Source organism: Phalacrocorax carbo, chromosome 20 (genome assembly GCF_963921805.1).
Source record: "Phalacrocorax carbo chromosome 20, bPhaCar2.1, whole genome shotgun sequence".
In the NCBI taxonomy this organism is placed as follows: Eukaryota; Metazoa; Chordata; class Aves; order Suliformes; family Phalacrocoracidae; genus Phalacrocorax; species Phalacrocorax carbo.
Window position 1 is genome coordinate 6,430,923 of NC_087532.1, and position 20,346 is coordinate 6,451,268.

A 20,346-nucleotide genomic window follows, 5' to 3' on the forward strand; every position below is an offset into this window, starting at 1 on the left:
TTGTTGCAACTCATGTCATTGCCTCTCATCCTTATGCTTTGCAGCTGGATGCTGTCCATAAGCAGAGCAAAAGGATGTTCCGTCTCCCAAAACAGTGGCCCTCAATGTGAGTACGTTTCACAGAGTGCTGCATAACCTGGGCAATGAGGACAGCTTCAGTCCATCTCGACAGCAGCTGGGTTCAAATCAGATTCAGTACAGTGGAAAGTAGTTAGAAACGGAAGGCTACCCAGCAAAAGTCTCTGCTTTACATTCTGGATCTTCTCAGGGCTCAGAGCAGCATCAGAACTCAGTGTCTGAATATTCACAGCAATTTCAAAAATAGCCATTGGGGTGGTACAGTTAAGATAGAGGCTTCAACAACAAACTTCAGCCTATAAGAAGGGAGGAACCCCTGGGGACAGTAGAAAGTATTTGGGAGAGAGGAAATGGCTTCGTGCCCATTTCTGCAGTGATTTGAATGTTCCTTTGTATGGCAAATCCTCCATATAGGGCAGAAGGAAGTATCAAGAAGGCGGCAGGTTGGTGTGTGTTGCTCATCTCCAACATAAAATTGTTTCCTAGCTTACTGAGATATTTCTCATGTTCCAGCAGAGATCTTGTCTCTTATTAAAAGAATAGGGTTAGGGCATACTCTTCCTCTGGGGATATATCTGCCTCATCCCTACAGGCTGCTGTGAGGAGGCCAAGCTCTGAAGTTGATAGCATGTGGCATGCTGCAGTAACTCATTATCCTCCTTCCTCCTAACTCAGTGACCCCTTTCAGCCTCCTTCTCCTTCCCAATTGCTCAGGCCAGCATTTGCTGGCTCACTGCAGCTGGCTGAAAGGGCAGTGACGTGTTTGTAGTGCTTTCGTCAGAGTAGGATCGCCAAGTTCTTGACGGAAGCTGGCACCAGGGCCCCTCATTATGAGACATTAACATTTAGCTGTGGTATCCTTTGCCTGGTTGTCTGCCTCCATTGCCCTCTGCTGAGTGGTCTAGCGGCTGAGCTGAGGCAGGGTTCAGTGCACAGCATCGTCATGAGCCCAGGCTTGGCTGGTAATTACTGAGCTGCAGGTGCTCTGCTTGCTCTTCTGGCACTTTATTGCCTTCACCTTGAGTTATGAGCTGACAGCAAGGCCCTGTTGCAGGAGGGGGCACAGAGGGATCTGCAGCAGCGGTTCCCTCTGCAGAAAAGGGACTTGGCACAGAGACTGTTGAGCTCACTTACCGGGTGTGGAGCTGGCGTCCAGTATCCACTGGATCTGCACCAGCACAATCGCGATGACAATTTGGTCCTTACCCCAGTGTCTGTGATAGTCCGTCTGTAGGGAATAAACCAAACCTTTGCTATCAGGCGACTCGGAGCATCCCTCGTGGGCTGCTCATCCCACAGTGGCCCATCGCACACATTTCCTCCCTCTTCTTCCCGTCCAACAGCAACTTCTGTGGGACTGTAAAGCCCAGGAAGAGGATAGATTCAGGGCTGTCACCTTTCTTGTCTGGGGTCCCAGGAATGCACCTTACCTTTCCCTGACCTGTTCTGCTCTCACTAATGCTCACTGATCTCTTCAACAGGGGTGAAGAGGGCATATTTTCCTCTGTAGCCTTTCAGGACAAGAAGGGGCCTAGGCCACCTGAGGACAATGCAGGCTGGCGTTTAGTAGCAGGTCGTAGGTGGTTCTGGAGTGTTGGGTTTTGATGGCAAAATTTTAATATTAGGTTTGTCAGGCACATTTATCACATTCTGCTGATGTTAATGAAGCCCAGCAGGGAAGCTGCAGTGAGGGAGGGGATGAAATAGCTACAGCTTGTGCTCAGTGCTAGTCAAATGGCTGTCTCGGTGTGTTCGGTGCTCACTGTGCGTTGCTGGGAGAGGAGTTGAGCCCAGTTCTGATCTCTGCTGCAGGAGGGCTGGAAACAAAGAAGTCCCATGAGACTTCTGTATCTGGGCTGTAGCAGCCAAGATGAGTCTGACTTTTCTCATTATCCCCCAGTGCTGGTACTTGGATGGCATTAGAGAGAGAAGTGCAACATCCACTGATTCATTGGCGGATGTTCCTGGCCCCCTTTCAATGATTCGTTTCCCAAAGGAGCTTTTTCCTCATGCATGAGGGCACTTTTAGGTTCAGCCACGCTGTGTGGTTTGATGCTAAACATCCCTGACTTTGCTCTGTGCTAGTCTTGCTGATGTTTATAACGCTTTTGCTGTAAATTCTTTTGACATCTAGAGGCAAGCTGCTTTTCCAAAGGTACTTTAAGCACACCGAATCCCACTGCCTGTGGTTCAGCACTCTTCAGCAAATGATATCCTCAGCTCTCAAAGGAAAAAATGGAGAGGGAATGGATCAAGTTATAGATATATATATAATAGCTGGAGAGCTGGTATGAAAAACACAGATGGCTCTTACAGGCTGTAGTACTGGAGGAGATTCTCAAATTAATCATGGCAGGATGATGGGAAGAAAGGAGGGGTTTTGTATTAGGTAAATGTGAGAAGCAAGCGGGGAGTGAAGGCTAGGCAAATGCTGTAGGGTCAGCTGAAAGAAGACTGAGGATTTTTGGAGACCCTAGTAAAATGGATCCTGAAACAAATAGGAAACAAGCTGAGGTGTTCAGAGCAGTGGCGCAAGACTTCTGGTCAGTGGCTGGTGAGAGGTAGAGGCTTAAGGAAGTACTCATGTTCCACAAATCCTCACCTGAAACTATATTTTTGGCTAAGCTTCATTTCTAGCAAGATGAAGAGCATCTTGCTCCTCAGTTGTTTTGGAAAGGTGGGAAAGTCTGCACAGGCAAGTTGCAGGTATTCATGCTGCAACTGAAAACATGGATTAGCTGTGCATGGTTTTAAACCATGTAGGTCTTTAGTCCTGTGGCAGCCAGTCTTGCTTCCTCCCGATCTTTAAGTTGGGTCTCAGAAATTCTTAGGCTGATCTTGTACTAAACTGTTCAGAATCTGAGGTTTTCATTCTCTGTGTTGTATGAGATACCTTTGGTATTCGAACTGAGGTCTAATTGGTCTAACTATTATTGTCTTACTATAGAAAGACTGGGCTTTCAGTGGGAGCTATGTCAGGGCTCAGTCCGTAAAATTGTTTGTACGGTGAAGCATACAGCTAAGTAGCATCTGACAGCAGAAAGGCTGCTACGTTAGCCTGCAGTTCCTAACCTCTAACAGGAGGAGGAAAAAGAACGGTTCCTGGGCAGCGTGGAGATTACATATTCCCGGTTATTTAGAGCTGAGAGAGATTTCCCCAGCAAAACTAGAAGATCCTTCCTGTGAGACCCCACCTGGCCTCTTTACTTCTAGTTGGCTGCCTTTGTCGTTAATGAGGTGTGTGGTGACCTCTTCTGGCGAACAGAGAATATGCCTCCAAGTTCGGTTAGAGCAAGTTCTGGTTTTAAAAAAAGAAAACCGATCAGACACTGTGAGAGGTTTCGGTAAAATGAGCACTTCAGCCTTTGATTCAAGAACACGGTACGTACCTTTCGAGAAGGGGCTGAGTGTCTTTTGCAGGTGTTAGACTCCAGTGGCCGTGTACGAGCGTGTCGGTGGTTATGTCCCGGGAAGGCACACGGTATGTGTGCGATATATGAATGCGTGTGCGTGATATTTAAAAGTTTGTGTGTACAGCAGAGTGTCAGATGTTCTGGTGGGTGGCTAAGTTTAGATCCACCACTAGGTGTGTTGATGTGGAGTCCTATAATGGATCTTGCAGAATGTAAGTTTCTGTAAGAAGAGACGGGAGTGGTGAGGACATTTCTTAAGCGTTTTGTCTGGGGTAACATTTGCCAGGTTTTTCTTTGCAACCTAGTGCCTCCTGGAATAGGTGGGAGCGGTGTCAGCAGTGCCCATTGATCTAGAAGGTTTGCTAGCCAAGAAGCCAAATAAAGGAGCAAGAGGTCACGCGGTTCCATTGTCCTATTTATTGCTGCATGCCATTTGTCAACAGAGAGGGCAAAAGGAGAAGCCATTTCTAGAAATGGCCAAGCAGCTACAGGAATGAAATGGCACCCGTCCTAGAAGTTGCTGTGGTTGTTTACTTCCCCTCTCCCTCCCCTAATGGACTGGTGATGAACCTAAGAATAACTTGACTAACTAAAAATGTAGCCATTACATAAAGCCTGTCCTCCACTAAACACTGTAGATTTTTTTTCAGCCTGTGAGAGAGTGGCGCTGTGCATAACCTCAGTTTTGTATTCCCAGAGCAGGTTCCCAATTAGTTTTGACACGTCTCAGACCCGTGGACTTTCCTGACTAGAGAGTTGTGTAGGCAGGGCACTGCTTTTTGAGAACAGGGAGGTAAACTGCCTCGATTTTTGTTTGGCAGAGAATTCATGTGTGTACCATTCTTCTTCCTGCTTACGTTTACAGTCCTCTTCATCGATGCTTCTCATCACTTCAGGTACAATTGGGTACTTGCATGTGCCCACGTTTGCTCGTTAGGATTAGAAGGCAAATCCTTCATGTCACAGTGTGGCAAGCAGTTGGTTGCGCCAGGAAGGCCATCCTGGAAGTCTGCAGTGGATGCACGTTAGGCTACGTGTGAACAGGAAGAGAGCTCCTTCCTACCTTGGCTGGGTGAGCTGCAGTGGGAGGAATGCAGCCTCGTCCAGAGCTTAGCTAGGCTGCTCTTTCTTAGTAACTCAGTGTAGCTATGGTGACTCTTATCACCCACTGTTCTTGATTTGACAACCCTTGTTTGTTTTCCCAGAAAATACTCTCAGTATTCGCCAAACTTCTGGAAATAGCTACATCCTTTTGTGGTGGAGGACAGCATGGCCATGGGCCAGCGGGGCAGGATATTTTAGCTGTTGCTTGTCAGCACAGCGAGATGGGCAAGTAGCTTTTCAAAAACTAACACTTCTAAAGCTACGATAAGGTGCTCAGGCTACAGGGCTGGAGCCTGTGTTCATGCTTGAGATAAACTCCACTGTCAGCACCACATTCACACCTCCCCTGTCACATTAGGCACCCCATGGTCCTGCCTTTCCCACTAGTCACTTGCTACAAAGCCTCAGCACAGGGGTATCAGACTGTATGCCTTGGTCTACAGAGTCCCCAGGGGCTGCGTTGCTCCATGTGCCCTTGTGGTGACATTGTGGTGGCTAGAGGAAATATTGGTGGTTGGAACAGATTTGTCACTGAGGATTGGCACCCTGAGTTTGGATGCAGCCGCTTCCCCTTGGGATGCACTGTCTGGCCGTTGCTGTCTGGACAAAAGAGAAATGGGTGATCTAGCTGTATGTCAGGGCTTGCGGTGTGAGTTAGGGGATGTACTGTAGCAGGGTTGCTTCCTCGTGTGAATGCAAACACCAAATGCACTGTCTGAAATGACAGAGGTTGGGGAAGGCAGTTAAATCTGCATGTGGGTTCTGAGGAAAGCAATGATTTCACTCCAAGTTACTTAGAGTCCCTCCCCCTGTAAAAGTTAATTTTGAGTCAAATGTTTAGTGGCTATGGGCTGGACAGAGTTATTCTGGAATTACAAGATTTCATTTAATTAATTTATAGGAACAAAAGACAGCTGTGTTAAGCAACTCAATGCTGATGGAAAGCTGCAACCCCTGGGGCTATGCCAAGGGGTAAAAGAATCATTCCTCTAACCAAAATAGTTTAATCACTGCAAAACCAGACTTTAAACCTAGCTTCAGGATGAGGACAATATGGAGTTCAAAGGTTTCCTCCTACATTTATGGTGTCAGCTTCAGCTTACAGAAGAGTGCTCCTTATAAAGGCAAGTTGTATCATACCCACACTTCCAATGGGCTTATATGGACAGGGGAATGAACGTGATTTTTCACCAAGCTGGAGGTCCTCTCTTCACTAAGTGATTGGAGAGGTAAGGTTACTACTTCGGTTAATATAACTGTTAACCAGATTGAGAATCCATGAGACGGGTCACTGTTGATCAGCTGAACACACAGAGCTTCAGTTCTCTCTCCCTCTAGGTGTTTCAGTCCAGATCTTGAAGGATTTTCAACCTATATAGGGCTAGATTCTTTACTGTCATAAAATGCTACAGCTCTATTGATGTAGGGAAGGTTTTGGCCATTTGCACGAATAAAAAAAGAATTTGGCGTACAGCTCTGTGTGCACAGACAGCTTCACGTGGGCGAGTCAGCAAATAGCATTTTTACACACAGTTTGCTTGCACTCAGCGGAGCAGTCAGGCTTGAGTAGCAGCTGCACATGGAGGGGTTGTGCAGTATGTCTCTGCATGCCCAGTAGTCTACAGGGAATGTTGGACTTGCTTTCCTGTTAGTGATTTAGCTTCATGGCCTGTTAAAAGGGGACCCTAGATGCCACCTTTAAGCCTGAATTTTAACACCCTGCTTACAGTGCTGTGCCCTACTGTGGTGAGTAGGATGTCCAAGAGTAAGTTTGATCTGTGTCTATCTCAACTTCCTGATCTGGGAGCAATTTCTTCTCTGTATCCACATACTTTCTCCCCCAAGTCTGGTCTCCTCCTGATCTGCTTTGAAAGCTGGATGGGAAAGCTATGCAATAGTAAGCAGTAATGGACAGGTAGGGTAAGAACACAGCCGCATGATCCATCTGAGTTGGACATATTACTAGTCCTTTTTACAGGAAATAGGTTTTTCTGAAACATGGGAGAACCCTCCAAAGGGTCTTCGTCTGAGCACTCAGAACCCATCATTTTAAAAAAACCTATCTTGTGCCCAGGTGACTATGCTGTAAACGCTTAACTGTTTAATTAAAACCGACACGCTAGTATGGTTCCTCTTTGCACAGCTGATAGATGCCACACAACCTTGGAGGCAGAGAATGCTCTTAGCGTCCCTTGCCCACTGGAGATTCTTCACATAACTTCTGCATTGTTTGACCAAGAGGATTTGTTTTACCATGTCACCTCCCTGAGGATAACAGCACATTTTTTGCCTAGTGTTGAAGTGTGAAGACCATTGTGAGCCATGACATCATATCTCGGGCCAGAGCAGATCAGGAAATGACCGAGAAGGCCTAAAATATTGGCCATGGGAAGAATGGATGGAAGAGAGGAGGGATATGATACAGCAACATTCTTTAGCCCAGATAGGTCAGATGCACCTGACAACTGTAATAGGACGAGGAGATCTTTGACACTTTAGCACATGATGATATTTTAGTGCAGAGAGATGGCTTGTGAGAGGCAGAGGTGAACTAGGGTGCAAATCCACTAGATGACATGCTAATAAGTTAGAGCTGCCCTTAGACAATAAGGACTAAAGGGGATATGGGCCTGAACAACTAGGCTGCTCTGAATCTGACCTTTCTTTAACTCTAGGAGGCTTAAAATTAATTCTGGGTCCCAATCTCTAACCACAGCTAGAACAATAATTCCCTCTAGACACATCAAAACTACCAGTGAGGAAAGACACATGTGTGTATAAATGGCTACAGCTGTTTGGGGGTGGAAGGGAAGGAAGGTGGTAATAGGAGAAAACCAGAAATCTACATTTTCTAGAAAATTTAATGGGTTTTTTTGCAAAAAGAAATCATTGTAAGTATTGGTTCATAGACCAAATAATTTCTATTTTTGAACTGATGTAAACTAGAAGGGGATTAGTCAGTTAAAAAAAAAAAAGGTGTGGGGGTTTGTAAGATAAATTATCTCTGAGGTCTTGCTTAGTGGATTACAACGCTGAGGGCTTGTTTTGGTCCAAGGTTCCAACAGCCATGGGGCTTATCACCAAAGTCAGAGCCAAGACAAACCTTCGGGCTGGGTCATGTCAGTCTCATCTTGCCCACAGGCTTTCATTAAAGTTCAAACAGACCTGACTCGCAGACAGATCTCATGCTGCTTTCCTGCCGGTTTTGTAAATAATCTGCTCTCCAAACTGCTAGAGCACATTTCTCTCTCTCCGTAGTTCTCTCCTTGTTTCTGTGTGTCGAGCATTGAGAGCAGGATGATTTGGACTATGACTTAGCTGCTTTTGGATCTTTTCTCCTGTAATTTTATGGGACACAGGATTGGCCAGTGATTAAAGTGTTGCTCTGAGAAGTGGAAATGCACATCACTTTCATGGTCTTGCCTGCAGTCTAAGCAACTGTTGTCTCTGTATTTCCCCCCTGCACAAAGTGGGTATGATGCTCCCCTCTTTCACATGGGTGTTATTAAACTAGGTTGTTGTCTGTACAGCTTTGCAATCGCAGAGGCAAGAATGAACGAGAGCTTTTGCAGATACTTAGTATTTGCCTGATGACCAGAGAGGCTGCATTTAAAACTTCTATACCTCCTAACTGTAACACGGCATGGCTCTACAGAGCTATTTTTTGCACATCTCTAATCGTTCTACTACTGTACTTTAAACCTCAAAACAGATCCCTACTTACACAGGTCTGAGAGCTTGATTTGGTACCCCTTAACTTAGCTTCAAAGCAAGTACCTTCATTGAGACAACAAAATGTCCTGTGCCTCCAGGCTGAGCTTCTAGGACCAGTGCCCACTGATTTGTTCCCTAATGATCCTGACAGCTTGAGGCTGCGAAGCACAAGTGTTGGTGAGCCATGTGTGGAAGGCAGAAAGCCCAGAAGGCAGGAATTCCTGGAGCAGCAAGAGGAGTGGGGCATGACAGGAAGAGGGGACTGATACTTCGCTGAAGAGCCCATCACAAATAGTGCAAGAATAACAGTTCTCTGTCATGGCTACAGATTCCCTTATCGGGGAGCGTTAAGCGGTGGAGCCTGTCGACACTTCTGCCTGGCACCCTGCTCTGCACTCAGCCGCCTGCAGATACAGAGTGGCTTGAACAAGTTCCAGTGCTTGCTCTCGGAGCTTCCCAGGACCCCACAGCACGGCGCAGCGCTGCGCCGTTGGGCAGCCAGGTGACATCACTGCCAACAGCCGTGTAGGCGCTTCCTGTGTCACATTCCCAACTGAAGAGCCTCTTGCCAAATCTTTGTCGTCCTGCACGGTCTTTTTAGGAACAAATGGTCTAATTTTAGCCTGACTGCCACAAACACCTTCCTGAAATAGACTCTGACTCTCTCCTGCCTTGTGCATGTTCTCGAGAGTTTAAAAACAAAATCCCTCGTCCGTAAGGTCCACAGCTAAGGCCTCTGTCAGCCTAAATTTGGGCAGTAAGAAATCCTGAGCAATGCAGTGGGAAACTGCTGTCTCTGCTAGACCCACACTGAGCTGAGCCAGGAATGTTCCAGAGAGGCAGAAACTCAGGTGATGGCACATCACAAAGTTGTATGGATCTGGTCCAATCTGGATGAGCTGTTCTGTATTTCAAGGACTCCGCAATGGAAAGAACTTGTTGTTTTCTGGACTGGCTGCAGCCAGATGTGACATTTAAAAGTATAGTGAATGGACTTACTCGGTGTCCTCTGTGGTTTGCCTAGGACAATTGCTCTAATCGCCATCCTTTCTTTTTGGGGCCTAACTAGATGAGCGCTGGCCTAGGAGTCAATAAACTGGTTCTGATCCCGCAGCAAAGTCAGTTTGTATCTCTATGCTGCCCTTGAAAGGCATGTGCAGCAGTGACCTGCTCTCAGAACAAGTAAAAAGCACTTATAGAAGAATTAGGAATTATTGTGAGATAAGGACAAAGAGCACAAACTTCACAAAATCACTGGGCTTTTATGCTCCTGCCTTTTGCTGTTTCCGTGAGCTTGAATATACGAGCTCTTGTACTGAAAGATCAATGCAAGCCTGAACTGCTGTTTTTAATTAGCAGAGAGTAAAAAGCCACGTCTTTAAAGAACTCTCTAAATAGGAAAGGAAAAAGTGTTTTCAGGCAGCTGTTGTCTTTATGTTGCTCTCTTGGGAGTGACACACACGCGCCTTACATGCCTTAGACCTGCTAATTAAGCAGCTCCTTGTATCTGCAGGTCAGTTGATCAGCTAATGGACTCCCTGCAGTCTCCAGTGCAGCATGTCTGAAGGATAAATAGGAAAAGGCAAAAAGGCCTTGGGGATACAACTGGATCCCAGGCTGACTTGTCCATGGGGCCTTTTCTGAGCAGTACTGAAAGCAGGAACATGAGACAAAGAACAACAGCCCCTGAGTTGTCACCCTGGGGTTTGCCAGGGTCATGGGGTATGTGGCCTAGCCTCTGCGGGTGAGAGACTATTAGCCAGGGGAGCTTCCCAGCTTGCCATCATTCAGCTGAGGCCTAAAAATACTGTTGGCTCACATAAGGTGAGTGCAAAGCGGCTGATGTTACTGACTACTCTAAAGGCCAAACACCTGGCACCTGGCTCCAGCTGGGCTTTAATGGATGAGAACAAAAGTGGCAGCAGGGCTTCATGTGCTGAGGCTCCCAGCAGGAGCTGGGAGTACGCCAGCACATTGGTGGAAGCACAGAAGGGACCTGGGGGACAGGACTTCTCTATTCTGGGTGAGCACCTGAATCACCCCAACTACTGCGCGGTATGGGATAGCTTTTGCTCTCTTTCTCTAGCAGTATCACCAAGGATCTTTGAAGTGTCACTGGCAAGAACTTTGTCAACCTGATTAATTTCAATGAACTATTCTTGTTTCCAGCTTCCCACCACCCTCTCATTTTGACACGTCTTTAATAACAAATTTCTTAACAATCTGAAAAACAGTGCAGAGTAACAGTATAACTTACTGGAGGTCATCGAGCAAGTTGTTAGCAGAGTCAAGTGCTCAGCCTTTGGTTTTGGCTTTTTTTTAGATGTTTCCATTTCTGCATCTGGGCCATGGAGATCATCCCAACTGTCCTGGAATATGTGACAGTAGGGAACAGCCATTGCCAGGGTGGGTTTGGGAATTGGGACCAGCTAGAAGCCGACAAATACTCCAGGATATGTGCTCTTTTCTATTTAATCTTATTAATCTGCCTCCCTTTTTATGTGCTCTCTGGTTTCATGGGCATGTTGCCATTTAATGCCTCGTCTTAAAAGCCTTGTTTTGCCCTTCTAGCTTCTCTGTCCTTCTCCATGTCAAGAGGAAAATGCTGTGGCAACTCAATGACATTCTCCTCTTCTCCTTTCACTGCTTGTGACAAAGTGTGTGTGGAATGAGACGCCAGTCTTCTCTTGGCAGCCCAAAAGGATGCTTAAAGGACTGTGAATGCACCATTTGTCAGGCAGGCCTGTAATGACACCTGGCGTTCGGTCTAGGAAAATGCTGATTATTGTACTGCCCTGCTCTGGCCTGGTGAGAATTCAAATGTGATCAGGCTGGCTGAAGGGGGAGGCAGGGATTCTTGTTTCTAGGTCTGCTGAGGGGACCGGGACAGCTTATTTTCCAGACTGCATCCCATGTAACTCAGCCGTATGACTGGTGCAAGGTGGCTAAAATAATCCATATGAACTTTATGGAAATGAAGTGTTACCTTTGAGTGATACTCAGGGAAGGCTGTGGAGGAACTGGCTTTGTATATCAAACTCAAAAATAGCAACTGTTTTTATCCCTACAGGATTTGCCTGTGCCTTTGACTATGTTGAAATCCATTACCCCATCATAGAGTAAACTTGAGACTTTGTGTTACTCTGATCCAGATCCAAGTTTTCAGTCTGGAAAATGTTTCATCTTACCAAAAGTCCATCTTAGTTAGGCCAGCCAACCTAGTACAGCCTTAGCCTTCACCCACTCCAAGCCTTGTGGCATGCTAGACACAAACAACCCAAAAATCTTTGGAAACCAAGCCACCATATCAAAGCATCAGCCATATGCATAGAAAGCAGCTCATCCCTTCCTCCTTCCTCTCTGGAGAGGGATTGTTCAGAGTTGAACCAAAGCACGTTTCGTTAATAAACACTAATTGCCTTCTATCATCAAGCACACAGGGCCATTTTCTACTATTTTCTAAATTAAAAATCCACACTGAAGCCTCTGAAGAGATGAAGATCAGAACAGGCTCAATTTTCCATGCAAATAATTTGCCTCTGATCTTGACCCAGGATTTTCATAACAATTAGAGACAGCGTGGGGCTCCCGTGGCTCTGAACTGCCCTGCGGTACCCAGCTGTCCCTCTCCCTCTCCCCGGTGGTGTTCCTTTCATGCCTGCTTGTGAAGGGATATGTGCACCTGAGACATTTTTCCTTCACTGACTTGAAAGTCTTGGCGCTTCAACACAGTTTATCTCTGTCCTTCTTTCCTGGTTTTGTTTGTTTGTTTTTCCACATTTGATCCCATTTGCTGAGTACTGGCAGGAACCAGATGAAACTATTCCAGCCTTTCAGTATCTGTACTGGGCATCAGCCTTGATTTATATATGTGGTTTTGAGTACACGTGATTGTGTGTTTAACACTGTATGAGCATGCCTGTGCAGCTCCCACACATCTCCAGTAATACCATCAAAAAACCCAACACACCACCATCCCCTTGGATTCAAGAGGCTGACTTTAAAAAGAATCATATTTTTGAAGTGTTTGATTTGTATTCCTCGTGGCTTTGTGATGCAGCTTGCTGTTATATGATTTACATTGTTTTCTTTGGTGTGAAAGTATCAGAGCAACTTACCAGCTACCTTAATGGTAAAATCTTAACCACATGCTTGCAGATATCTTTTAACAGAAATGAAATTGTATTTGCACCCATGTAAATATTCTATGTAGAAAAGTTCTGAGATCTGGGAAAGTCGGAAGGGAAGTTGTGTCTGAGATGGGCAAAATACCTTGTTAGGTTTTTATAAGTTGTGAGACTGGAGTGACCGTTGTGATGATTGAAGCAAAACCCTGCATGAGTTGAACTGGTGAATATATTTTTAGAATAACACCTGATCTTGAGTCATAAGACACCAGTGATAGATTTAGTTCTGTGGTTCATTCTTTTTCCTGTAGAACCATGCGTATTTTCTTTATCATCAATATTTCAGCTTCCAATTTTGGCTTACTTGTCTGCAAGACTGAGTAGTTCTTTAGCTGACCTTCAGAGATCCCCAGCCCTCGAGAGCAAGTTGACCTCATCACCTCAGGCTAAGCTTGCTTTACAAACAGCCACACAGACACTCCTACTGTGGCTTTCTCTGAGCTGACTGAAAGGACCAGCTCTTGGCTTTCATTCTGCAAGGAGACAACTTATATGAGGTTTTTCAGTTGTTCTTATTAGCCAGGTGAATGACAGAGATACCCTGACCAGCATCCTTTGACGTTCATAAAGCTACTTTTATTTTAGGAAAAAAAAAAACCCCAAACCCAAAGATCATTGCAGCTTTCCAAGCTTGACTTCCGCTTAAATACATACCTTTATTTTTGTTGCCTTTTTAACCATTAAGCACTGCCTTGCCTCCCTTAAGAAGAACTTTGATCTGCTGAGATCTCTCTCTTATGCAGTAGTAATGCTCTACATGAACTTGTTGACTGGGAGAGGAGGCAGGCCAAACCCCTCTCCCCAACGCTAGTGCTTCTGTTCCCATCAGGATGGTTCCTTCACTCTGGAGTTGCTCAAAGAAGGCGGCTAGCAGGATAGGGTTGATGTGTGCAGCCCACTGACAAATGAATTGAACTCTGTGTGGAGTTACTTATTGCCAACATCAGGAAGTAATTCAGTTTGCTTTGATTTCTCTGAGTCATACATAGAAGAGGAATTTACTATGCTCTGCTCATCGCTGCAGAGGCGTCTTTTCCTTCAACAAGGAAAGAAAAGCAAATTACAATTTGATGGGAGAAATAGCTTGTCCTTCTAATGCCTTCTGTACAGCTGGACTGCATCTTTGTCTCACCATTTACTCCCTTAGCAATTGGATAAGGGGAAAAATACACGCATGGAGAGGAGATTCCTCTGTAGGAGAAGAGCAGGAAAGACAAAGTGCTGCAGAGACTTAATAGAAGTAATTTCATATTGTTCCTGCTTCGTTTGTATCTCTGAAACAATGATCAAAAAAAGTTATTTCCCTGTCCTCTTCTCCATCAGGGTCTCACTGCTCCCTCTCCTACTATCTACAGTTATACATGCCTTGCAAGCAATAGTTTACTGGAGAGATGTACAGGTTAGCTTGAAATTAGCTGGCTCAGGTTCTGAAAGTGTCCTCGCTATGTCTGGGCTTTGATGGTTAGATTCTGCGTGACCTACAAATTTAAATCTAGAATAGCTTTACGGGAGTGAAAGGACTCTCATTGTTGTACATCTTTTAACCTACCATTCCTGCTCCTGATGGAACCTCACCTGTACTTTTGTAGCTTCTCCTTGTTTAGAGATACCTTTCTAAGCTTCTGTTGGTTTGTTAGGTTCCAAAGTAAGCATACTAGTGAAAAATGTGAATTATGACTAAGAACAAAAAGAGAATGTTATTTAAAAGAAATGTGTGTGCCTGGAGCTGTGCAGTCGTTTCTCATCCTGTCATATCTCATAGACAAAACCTGGGAGAAACTCAGTTTTCTGCACTGCTTTAATAACATGGTCTCCAAGCTGTGCCCTGTGTTCTAAACTGGCACCTTTGTCACCTTCCCCCAAAGCAGGCGAGCCCAGTGAAGTGAGGTTCTCCTGGAGGCTCTGGTGGGAGCTTTGATGAAAGCTGTTCCTCGGCTTCTGGCTTGTGCCGTGGGTGGCACTCTCGGGGGTCCAGGCTGGTCTGGAACTCCCTGGAGCATGACTGTCAGGGCTCAGCTCATCCCAGGGCATTGCAGGGCTCTGCTCAGCCAGTGCTGCTCCCGCAGCGCCTGCACTATGCTATTGACAGAGAGGAACACACATCAGAGCTTGAATTTGTACACAGCAGAGCCCAAAGATGCAAGTTCTGCATGTCCTGGCCCTTAGTGAGCGGCTCATTATCTAGCAAGTCTCACCCTGCTGAATATTCACTTCCTTACTTGTCGGACAGATCCCTGGCTACTTTCCATCTTCTTTTTCTTGGAGATTGCTGGATTCCAGTGACACACCAGGCTGTCATTTTGGACACTGTAGTTCTTGTTACCAAGAAGCCAGTAGGTTTTCATTTTCCCTTTGCCCTGGGACAAGAAAAAGGAGAGAGCAGAAAGCAGCTATTTCCATGGGATATGAAGCAGAGCAGAGAGTCACTATGGCCAGGGCTCCTGCCTGTACTGCACCTGTTATCTCCCCTTCTCTCGTAAGGGGCTGCCGTTTTGGGAAAGAATTGTATTCTATATGCAGTTTGGGTGCCAATAGTTCTTTCAGTTCAGAAAAAGGCCTTGCTGGTCACTGGTGCTATTGCCAAGGGTTTGAAATCAGCCTCACACCTGTGTGTCCGTGTCACTGAGTCCTAACACTTCCACCCATATTCATGTGGTTCCATGCCGGTGCAGACTTAGCAGCTGTATTTCAAAGCACAGAGTAACACTTCTGCGTCAGTTAGGAGGAGTAATGTATAGCCACTTCGAACTGAATTAACAAAAGAACCTTGGGGCTGCAGTTACAAATTTACTTGCATTTTACAGAAGAGCAATGGCCAAATCTATCATATCTCCTTCCCATCTCATTAAACTCCTTTACTGTTGCAAAGTTACAGAAAAGCTGTTACCTTGACTTCAATGTCTCCTCTCAGTTCAATTTCATATGCATCATCTGTGAGAAGGGCATCATATGTAGCAGAACTGATATGGATCTTCTGCGCTAGGATTCAGAACAGAGCATTAGAAATTAATGATTCTCTTATTCCCAGAGACCGCATACCAGCCCTCCTGCATTTATTAGCCCAGTGTTTCCACACCCTTTTTGGAAAATATCAGGCTGAGGAAGAAGCACAAAGAAGGGGAAGCTGCCTTAAACATCAGGTGAAGGCTCTGGCACTGTACACAGCTGTCGGCTAAAACGTAGCAGCGGTTCAGCAGGGTAACTGACCCACCGACGTGACTGGTGCTGCACTGGGTGTCTGCACAGCAGCCCCGTACAGCCGTAAAAATAGGTGGTATTGGTAGCAAAGGCAGTGTAAAAGGCTGGACCAAGAAAACATGCTCTGTCCTCTAAGTATTCATGGTGTTTCTACCTAATGCCTTTGTGCTGAAGTCCTTAAAATCAAACTCAGCTTACCTTGGGCTATTTGGCTTTTGTCACCCTCTCTCTCCTCTTATTTCCTATTGCTTTCCAGAAATGACATAAGGGATGTGTCTGTACTTGCCCACGTGAACACACGAGAGTTTCTCGTGCTTATTTGCTAACAAGTGTAAGTACAGGGGTAGTTGGGGGCTGCAGGTCATGCGCGTGCTGGTTCTTTAGATCTATGGGAATTAGTTCTCTAGCCTGAGATACGGATATGCTGCAGAGAATGCTCCTTCTCCTGTGCCATGCGCAATGTGAGGGGCTGTTAGGGGTTTTCCTTTCACTGCGGTACCTAAAAGACACAGAGTGCAGGCGTGAGCCTGACTGGCACATAAGGAACGCACAGATTGTACCCGGCTCACTTACGCAAGCTGGTAGACTCCATGCGAGAGGCTGTGTTTACCGTGTCCCCAAAAAGGCAATACCGAGGCATTTTGTACCCCACAACTCCAGCTACACAGGGTCCTGAGGAAATACAAGGTAGTGAGACGCCCCAGTAAGAAACAAGTGGAAAAAGTGCAGGGACATGCCAAATGCAGACACTTTTGCTAGTTGCTCTGGATCTTCAGAGAGCAATGGGAATTGGGAATATTCAGTGCATCTAGGGCCTGGCTGCACGGTATTTGCTGAAGGAGAGAAGTCACAGTTTGATTAGTTGTAGTTTATTGGTGCTGATATCAGGGGAAGCTGCACTTTGCTGATACTAAATTGTTTCACAGCCCTTTCCACACTGATACAAGCAGAAGTCATTTCACCCCACTGTTACTGGTGGAACCAGCAGAAATATTCATCCTGGGGTCCTGCAGAGAGTCAATGGATTGTACAGAAATGCCAAATGCTTTTCTCCTCACGCAGCTAGACTGTGTCCTATTCTCTTTTTCTCGTGCTTCCACCTCAGCCCACATACCTGTGTGTATCCCAGCCCGCAGCTGCAGTTTGCCCATTGGCATATGAGGGATTACAACCTGACGAACTGCTGCCACCAGATCCAGAGACATTTTGGCAATCTCGTCAGCGTGTTTGGTGCCATTCCTCTCTGGCAGGCCGCTCACTACCATGTAGGCATCACCAATGGTTTCCACCTGATGGGAAGGGGTATGTGTCACTAACTGGCAGGCACCAAGCTTTTCTTTCAAAAGCAGACCAGAATAAAATATATCTCAGCTGTCCACCACTTGCCAAGCTGCGGTGTAGTCCCTGTGTGACGGCAGGTCTTGGATTTCATGGCTTTTGCCCAGCTGGCCTGGTTATTTGGTATTCACTAGGGAACACAGTAAGTAAGATTCCAGCAACTTCCAGGTTCCTTGCCTGCAGGATTGTACTCACCTTGTAAACGTCGTAAGACTCAATCCTGGTGTCAAAGCAGACATACAGATTGTTGAGCATCTCAACAACTTGCAAGGGAGTACAGGAGGCAGCAATGCTTGTGAACCCCACGATGTCTGAGAAGAAGATAGTCACCTGTCACAGGGAGAAGGAGAGAGTGAAGCCAAGGTCTCCAGGCAACAGTGGCTTTGAAGAGTTTGGGGATTTGTGAAATTCTGAGCAGAAGAGCCTGAGGCACAGGCTGCACGCAGAACCCGTGTTGGAGAACGGAATAGACACGATCCTGAATTAAAAAGCTCTGGCTCTGAATTGCTCTTATTACTTTGACGGACAAAATTACATTTATCTCCAAAGTTTATCATCTGTGCTTCTCTTGAATACCTCGTGCTAGATGGGAGACTGGAATTCAAATGCTTGGAATCTTGCAAGCAGTGATCACAGGCTTCTTATAGAAATAGGGCCTGATTTTTCTTTTAAAGCGATTTAACCTGTGGTAGAGATCAAAACTAGGTTATCTGAACAAAGTGTGAAATAAAAACCCAACTGCTCTCTCTGCTTCTGTTGAATTAGGAAATATTAATTGGATTTTGTTTCTCTTCAAATTATGTTCATCTTTGTTATGATCAAGTAATTTACAGAGAAATTAATTTTTTTAAAAATCAAATTTATAAAAGAAAGACCACAGAAACCGTAATAACTGAATTGAGGAAGGGAAAAGTGTAATATAGCTGTTAGCAAAGAATTAAGTGTTTCTTCTCTGTGCTGCCTGAACTTTGTCAGTGTTTAAACTGAAATTGTTCTTTTATTCATCCTTGGTAATACCAATTAATCCAGAAGAGCCACCTTTTCACTCCCTGCCTTGGTTCAGCTACTTTTGATGTCATGACTATAGTTAATTATAATTAATTGTGCAATTACAGGTTGCTGTTCTGATAATGACACCTAAGAATTAAATGCAAAGATTTATTATTGTGTTTCACAGCTGAAAGTAACGGAGCGTCCAGGGGGAAAAAAAAGTGAATAGGATTGCAATTACTTTAGCATGGGGATTTGGGCTGTGGGCTGTGCAGCACAGCTGCTAAATTCAGCATTGACAGCAGCATGCACGCTGCGAGGCAGAGCTGCACATAAATGGGTGCTTGGCCAAACTCTGCCCTTGTTTTTACGTCGACAGCCTTCATTACAGTTACACACTTCAGGCTACGAGATCATCCGTCCTTCTCTAAGTCCCATGCCATCCTTTGAGTTTTCTTTAAGGAATCATACTGGCAAGTACAGACAGGATTTGTCCTACATTGTTTTTTTGTGATTCTTCCCATTTTACAAGGAGGAAACTCTGTTCTTGCTCTTATGTGCTTGTGATGCTGGCTGGCTCTTAAAGCCAAAGACGACAATTTGCCCATATAGGATCTCTGACATCTAAAGCTACCCTTCTGGCAATTTCAGCTCTTCTTCCTTCCCCATCAGCCTAAGTGCTTTGTGGCACATCGCACAGCTCTTTGCAAAACCCATCGTGAATATTTGGATTTCCATCCGCGCTCATCTACAGGCGCAAAGCCAGGTTCCCCAAAATGGTGGCAAGGTAGGTGCTTTTTTAGGTAAATACTTGTCTATCCCTGGTGACAGCATCCTCTCTGTTTGCTAACCTGATCATAGTTTTCTGCCTCGACTTTTTGGCATTTCCTTAGCTGCTTGGCCACAGATTTTGGCAACATCTGGTGTAAGAGGTCCTCAGCTAGCTGCCTCTCCCTTTTCAAGTCCTCTGTCTTTTCCTTGAGGTTCCTGGCATAATTGTGTATCCAATCTGTCATTTGCTTGAAGGACATCAGGACTATGGGGTAAAGGAGGCAGGCTATCACTAACAGACCAATCTTAAGGCTCATTGTGGACAGAATTTCTTTAGACTTCTTGATGAGCTTTTCCCGTCCCGTCTGCAGCAGGCAGCTCTGTACGTAATGCAGTCTCTTTGCCAAGGCGTCGGTGGACACAAATTCATCCGAGCCCAGGAACGGGATGAAAAAAGAGACTCCTTCGTAGTGGGTGAAATGAAGCGATAGATTGCCGTTATCCATCCAGCACTTACGTACACTCTCTGATGAGAAGATAGCATAGTTCAGAATGGCAAAAAAATGATGCAATGTTGTTTGAAAGCTTGTAGATGCTGGCATTAAATGAGCTTTAAGCATGGCTTCCCTTATTTGAAGGATGAGTTTAAAAGCTACTACGTCTGCCCAGTCAGGGTTGTATCTCATAGCTTTGAGGTCTTCACGGGGACTACTGAAATGCTCCAGCAGTTCAGAAATCACTCTGGATAGCACCTGGCTGGCTTCAGCATCCCCTGTGCTGTTTAATTTTTGTCTCATGTCGGTGATGTAAAATCTACAAATGGAGGTTTTCTCCTTCTTGCACTGGCAATTCTCACAATACAGTTCTGCTTCACTTGCCTTACAGAGGGAGTTTAAATTCCCCAATAGATGAGCACAAAATGATCTCTTCTTGTCTGCTGCTGGGAGCAGCCAGCTGTGCCTTTCTTCTTGCAGGAGATAGATGAAGCGAACAGCCCAAAGGTTTTCACAGGAGACAAGTTCCTGAAGGGCTTTCCCTGTGTTTCTCCATATTTCCAAGCTGTTGCTCAAATCAAAAGAAATGGCTCCAAGGAGGCTGCAGAGGGACACCATGCATGCTGTCAAAATTCTGCGAACTGTTGTTCTACCACCAGCATTGGAGGAGGGAAAACACCTAAAAAAAAAAAGAAAGGAAAAAAAAAAAGTGGCGGTGTCCGATCCCTGGGGTGTTTCTTGCAGCTCCTGAAAATATAACTGGAGCTAGAAGTGACATTAAACAATTGGCACGCTTCCTGAAGCAAAGTACAGGGATCATGCATTAGCTGAATGTTACTGAAAGATGTATTTTATTATGTTTTGTTCCACCTGACGTTTTATTTTAAAAGAAAAGGTGTAGTAAAGACACTGTTTCCATGACACACTCAGAGCTGCAAAACCATGAATTAAATCATACATTTTTTCTGTAGGTATTAAGACTAATAAAATAATTTGCTGTAGGTTTTATTCTCCATGGTGCTTCTATCCAAATCTTAAGCCCGTGAAAAGATGGGTTAC

The 20,346-nt window shown here is 45.4% G+C and overlaps 1 protein-coding gene across 1 annotated transcript; it reads right to left on the reverse strand.

The window, feature by feature from the left end:
- Positions 1 to 1,019: 1,019 nt before the first annotated feature.
- On the reverse strand, positions 1,020 to 19,299 carry LOC104048780 (atrial natriuretic peptide receptor 2). The gene is made up of 8 exons (XM_064470575.1): positions 18,874 to 19,299; positions 17,228 to 17,362; positions 16,809 to 16,983; positions 16,268 to 16,366; positions 15,384 to 15,475; positions 14,716 to 14,853; positions 1,213 to 1,306; positions 1,020 to 1,123 (listed from the first exon to the last, which is right to left on the reverse strand). Exons 1-8 carry the CDS (start codon positions 19,297 to 19,299, stop codon positions 1,020 to 1,022), a joined length of 1,263 nt encoding a protein of 420 aa, XP_064326645.1.
- Between the last annotated feature and the right edge of the window lie 1,047 nt (positions 19,300 to 20,346).